This window comes from Cervus elaphus, chromosome 23 (genome assembly GCF_910594005.1).
Source record: "Cervus elaphus chromosome 23, mCerEla1.1, whole genome shotgun sequence".
NCBI lineage: Eukaryota > Metazoa > Chordata > Mammalia > Artiodactyla > Cervidae > Cervus > Cervus elaphus.
In genome coordinates this window covers 43233757-43252618 of record NC_057837.1, presented here as the reverse complement: position 1 = coordinate 43252618, position 18862 = coordinate 43233757, and the positions used below count along the sequence as shown (strand labels likewise).

General features: G+C 40.8%; 1 protein-coding gene across 1 annotated transcript; it reads right to left on the bottom strand.

Annotated features, from left to right (window-relative positions):
* Positions 1-5352: 5352 nt before the first annotated feature.
* Positions 5353-18644, bottom strand: LOC122681807 (prostaglandin F synthase 1-like). Its single transcript, XM_043884263.1, has 10 exons — positions 18448-18644; positions 17350-17483; positions 14988-15155; positions 14567-14683; positions 12692-12769; positions 12156-12278; positions 11200-11309; positions 10019-10184; positions 7626-7708; positions 5353-5564 (listed from the first exon to the last, which is right to left on the bottom strand). Exons 2-10 carry the CDS (start codon positions 17431-17433, stop codon positions 5522-5524), a joined length of 972 nt encoding a protein of 323 aa, XP_043740198.1. The 5' UTR covers positions 17434-17483; positions 18448-18644; the 3' UTR covers positions 5353-5521.
* Positions 18645-18862: the final 218 nt, after the last annotated feature.

Here is an 18862-nt window from a genome sequence, read left to right as displayed (position 1 = left end):
TTACTAAGCCTTGATTTGTGACACAAGACCTGCTCTATTCTTGAAAATGTTCCATAGGCACTTGAGAAGAAGGTGTATTCTTCTGCATTTGTATGGAATATCCTTAAGATATCAATGAGATCCATCTCATCTAATGTATCATTTAAGACTTGTGCTCTCTTATTAATTTTCTGTTTTGATGATCTGTCCATTGGTGAGTAGGGTGTTAAAGTCTCCTACTATTGTTGTGTTACTGTCAATTTCTCCTTTTATGTCTGTTACTGTTTGTCTTAGGTATTGAGGTGCTCCTATGTTGGGTGCATAGATATTCACAATCGTTATGTCTTCCTCTTGGATTGATCCCCTGATCATTATGTAGTGTCCTTCCTTATCTCTTGAAATATTCTTTATTTTAAGGTCTGTTTTGTCTAATGTGGGGATTGTTACTCCAGATTTCATTTGCTTTCCATTTGCATGGAATATATTTCGCCATCCTCTCACTTTCAGTATATATGTGTCTTAAGGTCTGAAGTGGGTTTCTTGTATGCAGTATATATATATATATATATGGGTCTTGTTTTTGTATCCCTTCAGCCAGTCTGTGTCATTTAGTAGAGCATTTAGTCCATTTACATTTAAAGTAATTATTGATATATATGTTCCTATTGCCATTTTCTTAATTGTTAGAGTTTGATTTTGTAGATCTTTTTCTTCTCTTGTGTTTCTTGACTATTTAAGTCCCTTTAACATTTGTTATAAAGCTAGTTTGGTAGTACTGAATTCTCTTAACTTTTGCTTGTCTGAAAAGCTTTTGATTTCTCCATCAATTTTGAATGAGGTCCTTGCCACGTAGAGTAATCTTGGTTGTAGATTTTTCCCTTTCAGTACTTTAAAAATATTCTGCCATTCCCTTCTGGTTTGCAGAGTTTCTGCTACAAGATCAGCTGTTAAACATATGAGGTTTCCCTTGTATGTTACTCGTTGCTTTTCCCTTGCTGCTTTTAATATTCTTTCTTTGTGTTTAATCTTTGTTAGTTTTATTAGTATGTGTCTTGATGTGTTTCTCCTTGGGTTTATCCTGTGTATGGGACTCTTTGTGCCTCTTGGACTTGATTGACTCTTTCCTTTTACATGCTGGGGACATTTTCAACTGTAATCTCTTCAAAAAGTTTCTCATATCCTTTCTTTCTCTCTTCTTCTTCTTGGGCCCCTATAATTTGTATGTTGGTGCATTTGATATTGTCCCAGAGGTCTCTGAAAGTATTTTCAGTTCTTTTCATTCTTTTTACTTTATTCTGCTCTTCAGGAGTTATTTCCACCATTTTATCTTCCAGCTCACTGATTCATTCTGCTTCATACATTCTGCTATTGATTCCTTCTAGAGTATTTTTAATTCCAGTAATCGTGTTGTTTGTCTCTATGTTTGTTCTTTAATTCTTCTAGGTCTTTATTAATTGATTCAGGCATTTTCTCCATTCTGTTTTCAAGGTTTTTGATCATTTTTACTGTCATTATTCTGAATTCCTTATCAGGTAGTTTGCCTATTTCCTCTTCATTTATTTGGACTTCTGTGAAAGTTTGTTCCTTCATTTGTGCAGGGTTTCTCTGCCTTTTCATTCTTTTTTTTTTTTTTTTTTTTTTTTTTTTTTTTAATTATTGTGCTTGAGGTTTCCTTTTCCCAGGCTTCAAGGTTGAATTCTTTCTTCCTTTTGGTTTCTGCCCCGCCCCCCAAGGTTGGTGCAGTGGTTTGTGTAAGCTTCATATAGGGTGAGATCTATGCTGTTTTTTTGTTGTTTGATTGTTTTTCTACTGATGGGCAAGGCTGAGTGAGGAGGTAATCCTGTCTGCTGATGATTAGGTTTGTATTTTTGTTTTGTTTGTTGTTTGGATGAGGTGTCCTGCAGAGTGCTCCTGGTGGTTGGGTGATGCCAGGTCTTGTATTCAAGTGGTTTCCTTTGTGGGAGTTCTCACTATTTGATACTCCCTAGGGTTAGTTCTCTGGTAGTCTAGGGTCTTGGAGTCAGTACTCCCATGCCAGAAGCTCAGGGTTTGATCTCTGGTCAGGAACAAAGATTCCACAAGTGGTTTGCTATGGCAGTAAATGAGATTAAAGCACATACCTAAAAATGAGAAACCAAAGATGAACCCCAGACAAATGAAAGTTACAAAATCAGGTAAATAATAATTTGAATGATGGACTATACACATATACATATACATCCATAAGCAAAATCAAGAGAGTCCAACAAAAATAAAGTATGATCAATTGACCCAGAGAACAAAGGAAACCAAAAATTATATCTACCAATTAAAAACAAAACTAACTAAAGCACAAACTGGAAAACAAAACTAAAGCAAGGTGCCAAGTGGGGAATAAAGCAATGAAAACAAAACTAACAAATATGTTGAGAGGAAAGGAAAGAAAGAAAGAATAGATATGCAAAGTTAAATAGATATAGATAAAGAAGATTTCTATACATTAAAGGTTAACTGCAAGGGGAAAAGAACAGTAGGAAAAGCAAACAAAGGAAGGTTTTAAAAAATTAAAAAGAGAAAAAGAAAAAACAAAAAAGGAAGAGAAAAGAAAAAACAAAAAAAGGAAAACTCAACAGAACGGCAAAAGCCCAACATAGAGGCAGAGGTTTATAAGAACAGCAAAAAGTGTGACTGGAAAAAAAAAAAAAAACCTCAAAAGCTTAATTAAATTTCATAGTACCAATAAAATTAACAACTACAACGGGGATGGGGGGAGGGGGGGAAAAGATCCAAAAGAAACCACAAAACAAGTCAAAACATAAGAATAATAAATGTTTTTCTTGAGTCACTGCTATCAGGATCCTTTCCTTTACTTCGAGTCACAGTCCACCTCACCTCCCTAGGATGCCCCCCAACACTGTGCTGGTCTCTGGACCCGCTGTGGGGGCAGTTCAGATTCTAATTGGTCCTACTCCTGTGTGTTCTTGCCTCCAATGTCCACAGCTATCAGAGCTAGTGTGTTTTCTTTTGTGGGCGCTCTCAGTGTCCTTTTATACATTCCATAGACACAGAGTCTGCGTAGTTTATTGTGTGGACTTAATCTGCAGCTTATATAGCTGGTGAGAAGGTTTAGGGTCTTTTCCTTAGCCACACTGCCCCTGGGTTTCCATTGTGGCTTTATTTTCACCTCCGCATGTGGGTCATCCACTGGGATTTGCTCCTGAGAGTGCCCTGGAGGACTTGGGTTTGTCCCAGCGAGGGCCAGGTGTGGAGGTGGTGTAGCTGCTTGGGTCACAGGGGTTCTGGCAGCACCAGGTACTCAGGAGAGTTAGCGGCTAGGGCAGCAGGAAATATAGTGTTCTAGAAGAGTATGGCAACCAGTATTGTCCAATACACTCCAGTATTCTTGCCTGGAGAGCCACCTGATAGAAAAGCCTGGCAAGCCACAGTCCACAGGGTCACAGAGAGTTGGGCATGACCAAAGGAACCCCGTGTGCATAGACACAAGACTTTTTTAGCCTGTGACAGCTCTGCCCCAGTGAGGGGTGAGCATGAAGGTGGCAGAGCTGCTTGGGTTGTGGGGACCATGGTGGTGCCAAGTGTGCAGGGATACGGACTGCCTGAGCCACTGGAGTATTGGCCCTATCAGAGTCTTTTTTTGAGCCTCTGGTACCTGACGATCAGAAGGCCTCTTCAGCTAGTCTTTGTCCATAGCTCAGCCCGTTCAGGCACTTAGAGGGCTCCCTTGCCTGGGGTCCTTCTCTGTTGTTCCATGCATCAGGCACATAGGAGGCCCCTCTCCCAGTGCCCCCGCCTTCCTGCCCCGGGCTGGGGACCTAGTCTGTAGATCGGCAAATCAGGCACTTAAAGGAGCACTCTGGGTGGGGTCCTCCTCTGTAGTTCCCTGCCTCAGGTGCTTAATGGGTCATCCTCTCTATTGTTCAGCTGTCCATGCTGGTGTGTGGGGAGAGAGAGGCTATGGTGATGGCTCCATCCCCTATGCATGAATCAGCAGTATCACCTTGCTTCCATGTCTGCCTGGCTTTCCTCCACAGGCATTTCCCACCACAGTCTCCTCCCTCACATCCCCTCATCCGTCTCTCCACAGCAGCCCTTGCCTGGGATTGCTCCACAATCCCTAAGCTCCAGCTCCCAGCCACTGCACCTTCTAGGGGACTTGCATCCCTGTCCAGGATATGTATGGCTGCAGCAAGAACTGTCTGATTCTCATTCTATTCAGGCTACCACAGATCAACTGTTTCACATTCATTCTTAAATGTTTCTCTTCTGACTCAGACAATTGCCCCGCTGTGGGGATTGAACCCCTGTTTCACTTCCCCCATGCGCTGAGGGCAGGTCCAGTCCTACTAACACTCCAGTTGTTCCCCCTCATTCCTTTGTTCTATGGAGTTTTGTGTGGTTCCATATATTCTTTTCCGCTGGTCAGGTCCTCCTGTCCACTCTCAGATGGTGTTCTGTATGCACTTCTGTTTCTGAAGGTGTATTCCTGATGTATCTGAGGAGAGAGATGTACTCCACATGCACCTACTCATGTGCCATCTTGTTCCTCTACAGAGTGACTTTTTAAAAAAACATCACCTCATGTAACTACTATGCTCAAAACCCAAAATGTAATTCTCCATTTCTCTCAGAGTAAAGTCCTTTCAAAAATCTACATGACACAGACCCCCCCCCCCCCCCACCGGCTCTCTGGCCTTCTCTTCAGCTCCTCTCTCCCCAACTCACTAAACTCCACCCACATCAGCTGACTTGCTGGCCCTTAAATGTTACATGAATACTCATACTTCCTTGACTAGCATTTTCTGTTCCAGAGAAACGCAGGGAGCACTATCTGTATGTTTCAAGGCTCTTTCTTGTACAAATGAGAAGTTGTGTGGGATGAAGTATAGCTGGCTCCTCTGCCTAACAGATGTACAGAAATGAGAGAGGTTGTGTAGAAATATCTCTTACAGGCACTTACCCTTTTCTAACGGCTAAATATTCCTGACTCGTTCACAGTCTCAGCCTCCACTAGACTATCAACTCAATAATTTCTCATTTTAATTAATATCTACTGATAAAACAATTTCTAGGCAGACAATTAAGAAATTAAATTAATAAGATTTGCTGCCTTACAGTAAGCAAAATATAATGCTGGATTTGTAAGTCATATTTTTAACTTACCAAAATAATTATACTAAGTTAAAAAATAAGTATACAACCTGTAGATTGAAGATTCTTTCTCTTTGTAAATAAAACCTCACATTTGTATAGGAATATGCACCAAAGTATTATTAAAATGGCTAATCACAGCTTATTTTTATTTTTGATCCTTTGCCTTCTATTTCCTAATTTCCTGTAATTTGTATGTATTACCTTAATTATCAGAAAGAAGTATTCTTACTTTGAAGTCTTTATTGTTTCATAAAGTGTTAAATGTTTTAAAAGGAAAAGCAAGCGTTCAAAATTTCAGACACTTCATTTAAGTACCTCCGCCAACAACAAAAATCTTCTTCACTACCCTAGAAGCAAGACATTCTCAAAGAATCACGGTGAGAGCTGAGAGTCAATATTCTTCAGAGAATGGATAATCAGGGTGACCAACACCACTGAAAGAGAAGGAGAAGGATTCACTTATTAAATCAGTCATGTTATCATAGAGAACATTATTCTGTGAATGTGGTCAGAATGGGATAAAACTCTAAATCTACAAGCAGGTCCCTCCTTCTCCCCCAACAAACACAAACGCAGATGCCTGCTCCATGTGCACACAGCACCTGCACGTCCAGTCCCAACATTCATATGTAATATTCACTCCACAATGACAGGTAGTTTGACTCAGGTTACAATTTATAGGAGAGCACAAGATGTAGGACTAACTGTGGGGATCATTTCAGACACAGGTGGAACTTCTGTCCCTAGATGATGAGAAGAGTCACAGTGAACAAATTAGCTGCTCTTTTTCACACATTCATGGATAAGCAGATACTGAGAACCCCCAAAAATACAGGGTGTCCCCATTAAGGAATTTTTCATCTGTTGAAGAGATACCACATACACCTCAATAATCGCACAACACAAAGTGAGATCATTATTTTCTTACTTTATAATATATTAAAACACTGGTTATTCAGCAGTTAGTATTACTGCTCTTTTCCTTTTTTCCATGTTTGTGCTTTTCATTCTAATGTGTCCTTTTAAATTCAATTCATTATAAAGTGCATTTTTAGCAATTCCATGTTCCAGGAGCTGTGCTATTCAGTTGAGCCCACAAAGATAGGCACTCACAGCCTAATGATGGAAAACATAGAATTAAAAAGCCTTTGAGAACTTAAAAGCCTTTGAGTAGAGAAGAGGAGCTTTCCATGTTTGTTCCATGTATCATATCCTTTCTTAGAATCATGATATAGCTTTGTAACAACAGGGGCAGTTTTGAGATCTTTCACTGAAATTAAATCTTCATTTTCCCAATAATTTGTATTCTCATTTCTCAAAACTCCCTTTCAAATTTCTATTCTGTCTGTTCGATCCTGATCGCCTTCTTCAGGAGTTAGGCAGCTGGAGTTGGGTGTTAGTGACTAAGTCAAAGTCCAGGTGATAGGGGCTTCCAAAGGGATGTACCCCTGATGGATAGAAGCTACAGTGGGGTAAGTGTTGACTCAAAAAATCAAACACCCTACCGATCTTACCTGGGCATGTCCTGCTAAGGACACAGAAGTCATTCACTGGAGGGTCAGTTAATGACCTACTTGTAATTCAGTTTTGTGAAATTATAAGGATGAGGAAATGGGAGTTGGAATAGGGAAAAAGGCCAATGAAGAGATCAATTTGAAATAAATGGACAATGTCTTGGAGAAGAAATGCTCATTAGGGAGAAAACCCATCAGACTCTTAGGGGACGGGGTGGAAGTAGGCCCCCTGTGACTTTGGAGCACTGATGCACATTGGCCTGCCTGGATCCCTTCCAGAAAAACATTAACATGACATTTCACAACTGTACATGGGCAAACATCAACGCAGGCTTCCCAGGTTGTTCAGTGGTAAAGGATCCCACTGCCCAGGCAGGAGACATGGGTCCAACCCCTGGGTTGGGAAGATCCCTTGGACAGGGAAATGCCTGGGAAATCCCATGGACAGAAGAGCCTGGTAGGCTACAGCCCATGGGGTTGAAAAAGAGTCAAACAGGACTTTAAAACTGAACAACAAAAAAACATGAATGTAATGCATGATGGATTCATTATTATACAGCAATTATTAATATAATCATTTTCCCTTGATACAAAAAGAATTAAAGATGAAACATGTTCACAGGTCCCTGAAAGAATAGTGGGCTGCAGGCACTATGCACTTTGTGTTTCCTGGGACCCTCTGCCCTGAGAGGAGGTACACTAGGGATAGTGATTAGGGACACAGTGTAGTGAAATCACCATGATGTCTAATCTGGGGGTTCTACTGATGGGCTGTCCTGGGTTCAAGTCACATTTCTGATGGTCAGAGATGGAGCTCTGGAGGAAACCTCTGGTCTGAGGTCTGTAGGAAGCCCCTGGTTTACTACTACACTGAAAATCAGGACTCTCTTCCCAGAATTAAGCTTTTGAAAAGCTTTTCCTCCTGCTGACCTGCCTGCTACAGAAAACAGTGTATGTGTGAAATATCTGCAAATCACTTACAATAGTATCTCATTATATCTTATATTTCTGTTGATGCCATCAATTGCTTTCATGTCTTCTGGACTCAGTTCAAAGTCAAACACCTGGAAGGAAGGAACAGTCACATTAACCTCTCCCCCAAGGAGACAGCCTCCCGCCTGGGGACTGGAGGACTTTCCAGCTGGATAAAGACATGAGGAGGGAACAGGGAAGCCATGTCTGTCCTCAGCTTCCAGGAGAACAACCTGGGACCTTCTGCTGAGTTCTCACCTCTCCTTTACACACCTTCTCCTTCTCTGTCCACCTCACAAACATTACAGTGCATCAGTCCCTTATCTTTCTTAGTGAATCACTTGTGACAGAAAACAAACTAAAATCTTCTTTTTCCAAACACATTGCCTGTGGACACTCATGACTCAATACCTCAACCTGAGCTAACATTAAACTGATTAACTCTCCCCAACATGCTCTAAGGGTGATAACATTCAGCTGAAGCATTGTGGGAAGGAGGCTCCCTGTGAAAGCCTATTCAAGACTCTGATATCAAACTATTCATTATCTATGACTGAATCTAACAAAAACTTTATGTAAATGCATTTGTGGAGAAAGTTATGAAAAATGTTTAACATTAAAGAACACCTAGATAATTAAAAATTAATATCATATTCATGAAATGGAAAGCTCAATTCTGTAAAGAAATTCATTTTCTCCAAATGATCTAGTGCTTCAATGCAACATGATCCAAAGACTTGAGCATGTATTCTTCCCCAGAAGTTGGTAAAGTGATACTAAATTTTCAATAAAAGAGAGCTAAACAAAAGCAGTCAGGACATTCTTAAAAAATAAAAAATTATCATTCTGAAAAGCATACTTATTTTCCACTTTAATAACATGTTGCAGAAAACAGAATAGTTAAATAGAAGAGAGACACCAGAAATGTACTTCTGGAGACTTGATATATGACAGAGTTGACAATGAAAATCTGTGAGGAAATATGGAGGTTTAGGTTTAAATTTAAATATACCTAAAGATGTATGTATCTATTTTCATATTATCTTAGATAACCAGTTCCAGCTAGATTACAGAACCAAATTTAAATGGAAACACAGAAACAATTGATCAGGGGACAATTTCCATTCCCCTTGACTTGGCCTGACCTATAACCTGTGGCACTGAACAGTGATATTTCCCAGAAGTGCTGAGCCAGATCTGAGCCCAGACAGGAAGAGGATTTTTTCCCTAATCACTGACTTTGGATCACAGCACTGTGCTGAGATAAAGACCAAGTCAGTTTACCACAGTCTAGCCAAACGTATATGAAAAACTACGCAGAGAAGCATGCAGGCTCCTCTAACAAGAGCCACATCCAACTGCTAAAGCGGAACTGCTGAGCTGCTCTGCACTGAACTGCAAATGCATGAGAGAGCCCAGCCAAGAGGACAACAGCTTAGTTGAGTGTGGGCTGATTGTTAAACCACAGAATCAAGAGAAGCATAACTGATCTCTACATTAAATCCTGAAATTGGGGAGGGTGTTCTGTGCAGCTACACTAAGAGGACAATATTGGTCTCCCACACAGAAGTCAAAATAGAAACAACCAAGCTAAAGTGGATAAAGTCTTGAAGAGGAGCTTCTCAAAGGCAGAAACTCATGGAAATTAAATGTATGAAGATGAAACCTTGTTAGTATTCAGGGAAATACTCTGTTCGCCCCTCCACCATGGTAAGGTACAAGGAGAAGCTTGTGACCTGAAGGAGGGCCCTCACCCAACCACACAAGCCCCCTGACCTCAAGACTCCAGCTTCACAAATGTGAGAAAGAAATTTCAATTTTTTTCTCAGCCACTCAATCTGTGGTATTTTGTTGGAGCAGTCCAAACAGCCTAAAAATTTCACAATTTCATCAATTGAGAACAAAGGAAATAAGATGTCATTTGCACAAGGTGACAGAATAAATTGCAGAAGTAACACTGGAAATAAATCTCTGTCATCTGTCTAAACTTGGCTCAGATGGTGAAGAATTGGCCTGCAATGCAGGAGATTCCAGTTCGATTCCTGGGTTGGGAAGATCCCCTGGAGGAGGGCATGGCAACCCACTCCAGTATTCTTGCCTAAAGAATCCCCATGGACAGACTAGCCTGGCAGGCTACAGTCCATGCAGTCACAAAGAGTCAGACAAGACTGAACAACTGAGCACACACATCTGTCCAATGTTAACCCTCTCCAGCCATGCCACATTTCCTGTTGCCACATCAGGAGGAGAAAACTAGCAGGAATACACACAAGGCGTTCATGCACAGGGAGGAACAGGTGACTTGTCTTGACTCAAGGAAAGTCTTGAGAGACAGACAAAGAATGACCCTCGTGAAGGATATTCCTTAGGAGCCCTCTGCCCACAGCCCCACTCGTCATCACCTGTGTGTTCTCTTTGATCCGCTTCTTGTTGAAACTCTTGATCAGAACCACAATCCCACGTTGTATCTGGTAGCGAAGGGCAACCAGAGCTGGGGTCTGCTTGTTCTTTTTGGCAATGGCACAAAGAACTGGGTCCTCCAAGAGAACGGGGTGGTTCTGGTTCATCCTGGAAGGAAATTCAGAAATGCCAAGGAGCTAAGACTAAATTCTCAATTTCGAAGGAGGTTTCTCAAACAGACCAAGTAGGTCCACTCCAGGGACCAGCATCATCAGTATCACCCGGGATCTTGTTAGAAATACAAATTCCATGACTTAGTTGAAGACAAACTGAATCAGAATCTCAACTGGGTCACTTCCCATTCTGTGTTCACAAAGTTCTGCATGTAATTCAGATTCATGATTGAGTTGAAATCACGCCTGCCAAACTCGTGGAATTTTTCCTTTACTTCTCAGTGATTATTTTTCTTTGATAATCAAGACCATGAGTAGAGAAAGAGAAGAAAAATACAAGAAAAAATTCTAATGTTACTTTTCTAGGCTTTGATAAAACCTGAGTAGTCCCAGAATGACAGTCATTTATTTCATCATTATTCTCCTACAGATGTTTACATAACTGGTTCAAATTGAAATTTTTTCTAGCATGACAGACCTAGGAGTTACATATTATTGTCCCAATTTTAGACATAAGGTAAGTGAAGTTTGGATCCTCTATTTTTAGAAATGTGTTCATCAGTTAATAAGCAAAATCATGACATAAGCTTGGGTTTCTGGTCTCAACTGGGAGATTATATACAGATTTTAATGTAATTGATGAATCTACAAGCAGGAGACCTGGGTTGGATCTCTGAGTCAGAAAGATCCCCTGGGGAAGGGAATGGCTACCCACTTCATTATTCTTGCCTGGAAAATCCCAGGACAGAGGAGTTTGGTGGGCTACAGACTATGAGGTTGCAAAGAGTCAGACACGACAAGCAACAACTTTTTCACACAAGCTGATACAGTGTAGAGAAACTGTCTGGGTGATGAGAAGATAAAAGAGAAAAAATCAGTCCACCCTTCCCCTTTTTTCCCCCTGCTTATGAGAGTTATCTCCTGACCACTGAGTACTGTATGATTTAAACCATTTCATCAAAAACTGAATTTTAGGTAAACACCGTGTTGTCTTTCTTAGGGTTCATTACCATCCTTTTACTCTTTGGGATCCCAGAGCACTATAGGCAACAAGAACAATATCGTGTGACTTGCAGAAATTCAGCAGTTTACTCTGGTTGAGATAAGGGTGACATTCCACCTGTAGAATGCCAAGAGAGAAGAGTGTCAGATTATATGGAAAAGTAATATTAATACAACAGAAAATTTAAAAGTTTTAAAAATGCTAAAGGAAAAACTATAACTTCAATGTAAACTTGAAATATCGACATCAAGATAAAAATAGAGAAAAGTGTGCTTAAAAGTTAGTTTTATGATAGACATGGATGAGAGAACCATTCCAAGCTTGAGTAATCACAAGGTGAGCTCTACATATGAGTAAATGTTTCTGAGTAAATATTTTATTGACTGTTAGTATCACCATGAGCCGTTAACTTCAGCCTTTCAACTGGATGACTTTCATAGTTTTCAGCACATTTTCGGTACTGAAGACCCAGAAAAGGTGAAACATTGAAACTAAGGATTCAGCCATCCAAACCCCACGCAAATTTTAAACCAATATTACCTGATTTATCTTTCTTTACACCCCATGCCATGTTTTCATGGTCCTCCTTCTTGTCCACAATTCCCTCCCAGGCAATTTTAACATCCATTTCTGGACACCCTTTAGACTCAGGTAAACACCACCTTCCTCTAAGTTTTGGGTGACTAGTCCAAACCGTCTTCACCTCCTTTACCTTTCCTCAGTCTCCACCAAAATTTAGCAGGACCCCCTCCCCAGCTTTTCCACCCAGACTTTATCAAACAGAGATACCACTGTGGGTTCTATTCACAATGTTCCATAAATACAGAGGCTCTACTCTCTAGAATATTCTGTCCACAAAGAATGATGACCAGGAAGAACAGGAGGGAAGGGCAGACAGACATCAGGCTCCAGTGCAAGAAAGAGGTTCTGAAGAGCAGGAAAGAGAGGACCGGAGCTGCTCACCTGGTTGCAGACGGGCTTGTACTTGAGCCCCGGCTTGTTCAGGATCTTTTCCAGCTGCTTGTGGTTGAAGTTGGACACCCCAATGGACTTGGTCAGCCCTGCATCCTTACACTTCTCCAGGGCCTGGGGAGGAAGGGGTGGTGAGCAGTCATTTAGAATGGGCAACAGAGCAAAAATAAATGCTGAAAAATTATCTGTCAACAGGGTCACCCGTCAAGAATTAGCATTGATTATCAAGAGGAAAAAAGAAGTTGTGACACAAAAACAATTACCATTTCCTCCTTAGAAAAATCCCTGAGAAGACATATCATATGGAAGGAAAGAGATGCCTGTCTTCACTGTCCCATATTCTCCTCCTTTGTTCCTCTCTGTGAGCATTCCAGCAATGGTTTCCTCCCCAAAACCCCAGCACCACAACCCTTAGATTCATGAACTGCTGATTCTGATGGTCCACAGCCTATTCTCACAGATGGAAGAAATGAAGGAGGTTCCCCCTCTCCTGGCTCCTCCCCTGATTTTCTCCTCCCCAGACTCACCTCCCACGTGCGACAGAGATCCACTGAGTCTAATATTATTTTTCCATTTTCATCTTTTGGAAGCAATTCCTCCCCTGTCTGGAATAGAAGTAGTCATTTTAGAGATGTCACAAAGTAATATCTCTACATTTAGCCTGGCTGCTTGGCACCAGGTAGTAAACCTTCATGAAGTAGGTATTATTATATTCTGGATACTAGTATTTGCAAAGTGATTTGCATATATGGAGTTGTAAGCAATGTCTTTAGGAGGGAGGCTTATTCTAATCTCTTATACTTTATATATATATATATATATATATATATATATATATATATATATGTTGTAATAGATATGTGGTTTTGTTTTTTTTTTTGTTTTTTTTTTGGTGTATTCTGTGTGGCTTCAGTGGTAGGTAGTGTTTCTAGGTCCTAAAAGGGGATTCCCATGACTTTTGTGGAGTTTGTGTGTTCCTTATACTTGTCTCTTTTGAAATGCTTCTCTTGAGCTGGAAAAGGCAGTAAGTTACATGACATAATTTCCAGAATAAAAATTTCAATCTTGATATGACTAGATAATCAAACTTCCTTTTCCATCTGATCATCAAAAGCCCTAGAGCAGGCATGTGAACCAGCAAGGTTCTCTTTAGGTTGATATGGAATATGGAAGATCCAGACGTGCTCTCAAACATTCATGACCATGAGGCTTGAGCTGCCCCAAGACCATATTTGCCACCAATCAAAAATGTCACCAATGTTCAGTAAAAATAAAGCAAATCATGACCAATGCCATGATGTGTCTGTGTGCTAAGTTGATTCAGTTGTTTCTGACTCTTTGTGTCCCCATGGACTGTAGCCCACCAAGCTCCTCTGTCCATGGGATTCTCCAGGCAAGAATACTAGAGTGGGTTGCCATTCTCTCCTCCAGGGGATCTTCCCAACCCAGAGATTGAACCCACATCTCCTGCAGCTTCTGCATTGCAGGCAGATTCTTTACTGATGAGCCACATGAGAAGCCTCCAATGCCATGATAAGAGATAGGAAAAATAGACATTTCTGAAGAGTACAGCAAATCCTTAAATCTATCCATGATTTGGACTTCCCATCTACATAGTCATCTAAGCTATTTTGCATAAGATGGCTTGAGTAGATTTCTGTAACTTAAAATCAAGAGTTCTAGATAACACAGTTTTTTGTTGTTGTAGTTTCATTGTGGGTTGTTTCTTTTTTTTTTTTTTTTTTTGTCTCAGGCTTGTGGGATCTTAGTTCCCCAAACATGGATTGTACTCCTTCCCTCAACTCAACTTGCCTCAGCAGTGAAAGCGTGGAGTCGTAACTATTGGACTGCCAGGAAATTCCTGTCTACATAATAATACAGTTCTTAAAGTCTAAGTGCAGTCTACAAACTTCATCATGAAGACAAGCAACAGTGTAGGCAAGGTTTCCCAAGTCCCTATGATGTCTGCTAGTTTTAGACCCATCCAGATGGAGCACCACCAAATCTGCTAAACTCAAAAGGGTGAAAGAGGAGAAGAACTCATCACATTCAATGTAAGATTATGTCATTGCTCATCATGGCTGCACCAAACTCTTGTTTCATGAAATCCCTGGAGATTCAGGAGTCATATTCAGGACTGTGTGCAGAACTCACCTGTTTCTATTTCCTCAAGTTTTTAAGGCAGACACTGAGAGATTCTTTAACTCCTTTCTCTGGGAGGTGTGTAAGGGATTCAAAGAAATTCAGTAAAAAGATGATCCTGAATGATTATTAGGGGGATTTTACTCTAGTGAGACCCTCCCTACAACCTACTAAGATAGATCTTAATTCAACCATCCATGCAAGTTGATACACATTCTAAAAAAAGAAGTAAAATAGAAGCGATCATACAAATTTCCAACCTTCATGGCCACTGGGAAATGAATGATATAGAGATCAACATAATCCAGTTGAAGATCTTTCAGTGACTTTTCCAAGGCTGGTCGGACCAAATCTGGTTGAAGGAAAGTGCACCAAAGCTGTAGAGATTAAAGAATGGAAGCTGTGTTAATAATACTTCAGGAAATTTTTTTGGGGGGGAGGGGGGCTTACCACATGGCTTTTGGGATATTACTTCACTGACCAAGGATTGAACCTGGGCTCATGGCAATAAAGCACTGTGTCTTAACCATTGGAACACCAGGGAATTCCAATACTTTAGGAATGTAAGAATAAACATGGGTCACCAAACAACTCTTCACCAAACAATAATCCTATTATATAATAGTGACCTGGGCACAATCTGTTGCCCACATGTGCACACGCACAACACACACACAGCACCTTTGAAGTATAGAAAATGTCTTCTCTCTTCACAGTGCCATCTGCAATCTTGCTTCGAATGGCTTGGCCAACCTGCTCTTCATTTTGGTACAGATGAGCAGAGTCAATATGGTGGAACCCAATCTCTATAGCAAATTTGGTTGCCTCCAGAGCTTCACTCTTAGGAACCTACATGAGCAACAAAGGTAGTACTTACATATTCACGTGGTTAAAAGATTGCTAAAGCACAAGCTTTAATCTTCCCCAGATTCAACTTTTCTTTGGGTAGTTCTGTATGCGTGGTGATGAACCCATAACAGTTTGCTGAACGTTCCTGGTCAGTAATTAAATAAACACCCAGGAACTCATCAACCCCAGGCGATTAGTGGTTGATCACAGGTATCAGAGGACCCGAAGGCCACCTCCAGGTTCAGTGATTTGCTGTTAGAACCCAATGGACTAAACATAAAGTTGTAGTCATGGATAGGATTTACACTGTGAGATGTTTGAGGCAAAATTGACAAAGGTATAAGATGTATGGTAAAAGCATCAAGAAACAAGCTGGAAGCTTCTATGACTTCTGGCTACCACTGAAGCCACACAGAATACACCAAAAAAATGTATCTATTCAAGGTATACAAAGTGATATTTTCATATAAGTGCAAGTGTGCTTAGTTGCTTCAGTCATGTCCAACTCTTTGCCACCCTATGGCAACCGTAGCCCACCAGGCTCCTCTGTTCAAGGGATTCTCCATGCAAAAATCCTGAAGTGGATGGCTATGCTCTCCTCCAGGGGATCATCCCAACCCAGGGATCAAATCCTTAACCTTTCATGTCTCCTGCATTGGCAGGTGGGTTCTTTACAACCAGCACCAAGTGGCACTAGTGCTAAAGCAGTGTAAGTACTGCTTATAATCACTCACTGTTATTGATGATCACAATCAAGCTACCAGGAGATCCATCACCTCACATAGCTAACTTTTGAGGGTGTTTGTGAGAACACTGAAGATCTGCTCTCTTAGCAAATCTCAAGATAGAATCCATTATTATTAACTGGAGTCACCGTGCTGAACATCAGGGGTCAAGACTTATTCATCTCAAACTGAAGGTCTGTCCCTTTGACCAACATCTTTCCCTTTTTCCCAGCCTTGTCCTCAACTTCTGGTCACCATTCCTCTACTCTCTTCTTCTGTGAGTTCCACTTTTTTAGATTTCACCCATATAGAGATCATGAAGTTTTGTCTTTCTATTTCTGGCTTCTCTCATTTAACTTAATGTTCTCCAGGTTGATCTGTGTGGTTGCAAATGGCAGGATTAACTTTGTTTTTAATGCTGCATAATACTCCATTTCTTTTTATGTGATTCAGAATCTTCCCTGTTTCAAGGAACTAGATGATTGGTCTAACTTCCCTCTGTTGGGTCTAGTCCTGGTTTTTCTTAAATACTCAGGTATTTGGGACTGTACCAAGGAATGAACCAGTGAGCTTCAGTATAGCCTGGTCCCTTCCCTCCTCTCATCCCACTTTGCACTACAAGGAAACAAGCCCTGTCTTCTGTCTTGAAAGAGTCTCTGAATATTTCCTTCTGTTTTATAGATGAAGAAGTGAGACACATAGTTTAAGGACCAGTCAGACCCTTGTCACAGCTACATACTCTAAAGACCAGATGGACAGCAAACTTTCTGGCTTCCAGTCTAGACACTTGTCCACTAGCCCCTCATGTCCAAGCACTGAAAACTATACTTTAATAAAAAGACACTGCAAAACCCAAGAAAACATTACAAAGCCTGGCCTGTAAGACTGTAGCTTATCCCCTCAAATGACACTAGAATTCCCATTAGAAGAAGTAGTCAACAGAAACAGAGGTACAGGGTAAAATACAGCTGGAGTGTGTCTGGTCTGGGACCAAGCAGACACCCCACAGTACAAAAGCAATTCTCTCCCATTAGTTTTCAGCCATTTCATCTTCAGGACCTTTTACCTCAAACATTTCTCTGGGTCATGTCTTTTTGGAAGATGGAAGGAGGTCTGGAACTAACAAAATACACAGAGAAACCCGACCATTGCAATCCCCCTCAGAGCAAAGCAGCTTACAGTCAGTGTTCTCGACACCCAAGTCTCGCCTCTTCTACCGAGCTGGGGAAGAGATGGAAACTGGAGGGGAACCCAGAGTAATCTGCAGATAAGCACAGCCTCAGACCCTGATGCAGCGTGGAGACTGGATGCTCTCTTCCCTTTCACAGGGCATGGTTCTAGCCTGGTTAGTGAAACCACGTGACCCTCCCAGAATCACCCAGGAACTCAATGCTTGACAACCCAAGTCCCCTTCCTTTCATGTTACATCCACTACTGTTTATATCTCAACCCCAAACCACTACTCTTACCTCCTCAGGTGCATAGGTTCCAAATCCCAGGACAGGAATGAAGTAGCCATCATTAAGCTTCACCTTCTGGCTTTTGAGATCCATTGTCTGTTGCTCCTCTGACTAAGCAGAGTGATTTGATTTTTCTCTTCAACCTTCACAAGTTATAAATAACAGAAAGGTAACACACCAGCTGCACCGTCCAATGATAGCACATATATTATAGAAGGAGTAGGATTAAACCCGTACACATGGAGTAAGAAGAGGATTGAAGTGAGTTAAGCAACCTGTTTCCTTTTTTAATCCGTATAACCTTAAGTATCATGTAATGATGAGACTGGCTGAACAATTATTGACCATATGCCAAACTTCCACACAGCAATTGTTGTTCATTTTTCTATTATGAAGCCCAATCTCAATCAAACATCAATTGAAACAACTATCTTTCAGAACAAACATACACACATACACAAATCACACAAACTAAAAGTGTTTAATATGCATTTTTTAAATGTTACCTCTTAATAAAGAATCAAAACTTCAAATGAAACTAAATTTGCCTTTTTACATTTCCCTCGAGCAAAATTATTTGCTTTATAGATCTGACAGTGGTGAAATCCTGAACAGAATATGGAAACCAGACATTTTGGCAAAATACTTATTGGAGGTTAATTATTAACAGCTTTAGGATACCATGTGCAGTGTACAAACAGACTCTTGAGTGTTTATACCTTGTACCTAGGTATATAACTTCTAGAGTACTCTCATAATGTAACTGATACATATTTTACATAATATACTATCTTTTACAACATTATTCATAAGAGGAAAACCTATAAAAAATTGACAAATTTGGGACAGAAAAGGAAACTGTGATGCACTGATACTTGGGGACATTGTGAAGACAAATAAAATTTAACATGTACAGTGATACCAGCAAAATGGTGAGTTAGGAGGACTGATTTCTCCCTTGGGAAGGCAAGAAAAGGAAGAGAAGGCAGCTGAAAAACCTCATAGGAGTTCTGGGAAACAGTCACAGATATACAGCAACAAAGTGAACACACAACTAGGAAAAATCCAGACTAGAATGGTAGGAAATTTCACCATGTATTTACTCACACGTACTCTCCTCCTGCCTGGGGCAGTGCAGTCTTGATCAGCTCCCAGTTGCCTCCCTCAAACCAGAGTAATCACGGAAAACCTTATCAGCAACCTACTTCGGGGGTGCCTGGAGACTGGTGTCTGTTTTACCGAGCTTAAACAGAAGAGCAGCTGGGATGGGTATTACAGCTGCCAGGGTGCTATATACGGGGCCGGCGACAAAGGAATAAGGGTGGAGACATAGACTATATCGTGTATTAATAAAATCCTAAGTAGAACTGGGGTGTGGATTTGGGGAGATAGTAAGGCACTCAAAAACAGTCATAAGTACACCGGATTCAAAAAGCCACCCAGATGCTGACTCAGAAATGAACTGAATTGCCCTAAACTTTCCTGTTGGGCTGATACAAGGACTGAGAGCATGCCAAGCAAA

Excerpts from the sequence above, each read along its gene's own strand:
- LOC122681807 (XM_043884263.1), bottom strand. The coding sequence starts at position 17,433 with ATGGATCTCAAAAGCCAGAAGGTGAAGCTTAATGATGGCTACTTCATT. Across the intron at positions 12,770-14,566 it reads ATTTCCCAGTGGCCATGAAG|ACAGGGGAGGAATTGCTTCC; the intron begins GTTGGAAATTTG and ends CTTCTATTCCAG. Across the intron at positions 12,279-12,691 it reads ATCTCTGTCGCACGTGGGAG|GCCCTGGAGAAGTGTAAGGA; the intron begins GTGAGTCTGGGG and ends CTTCCTCCCCAG.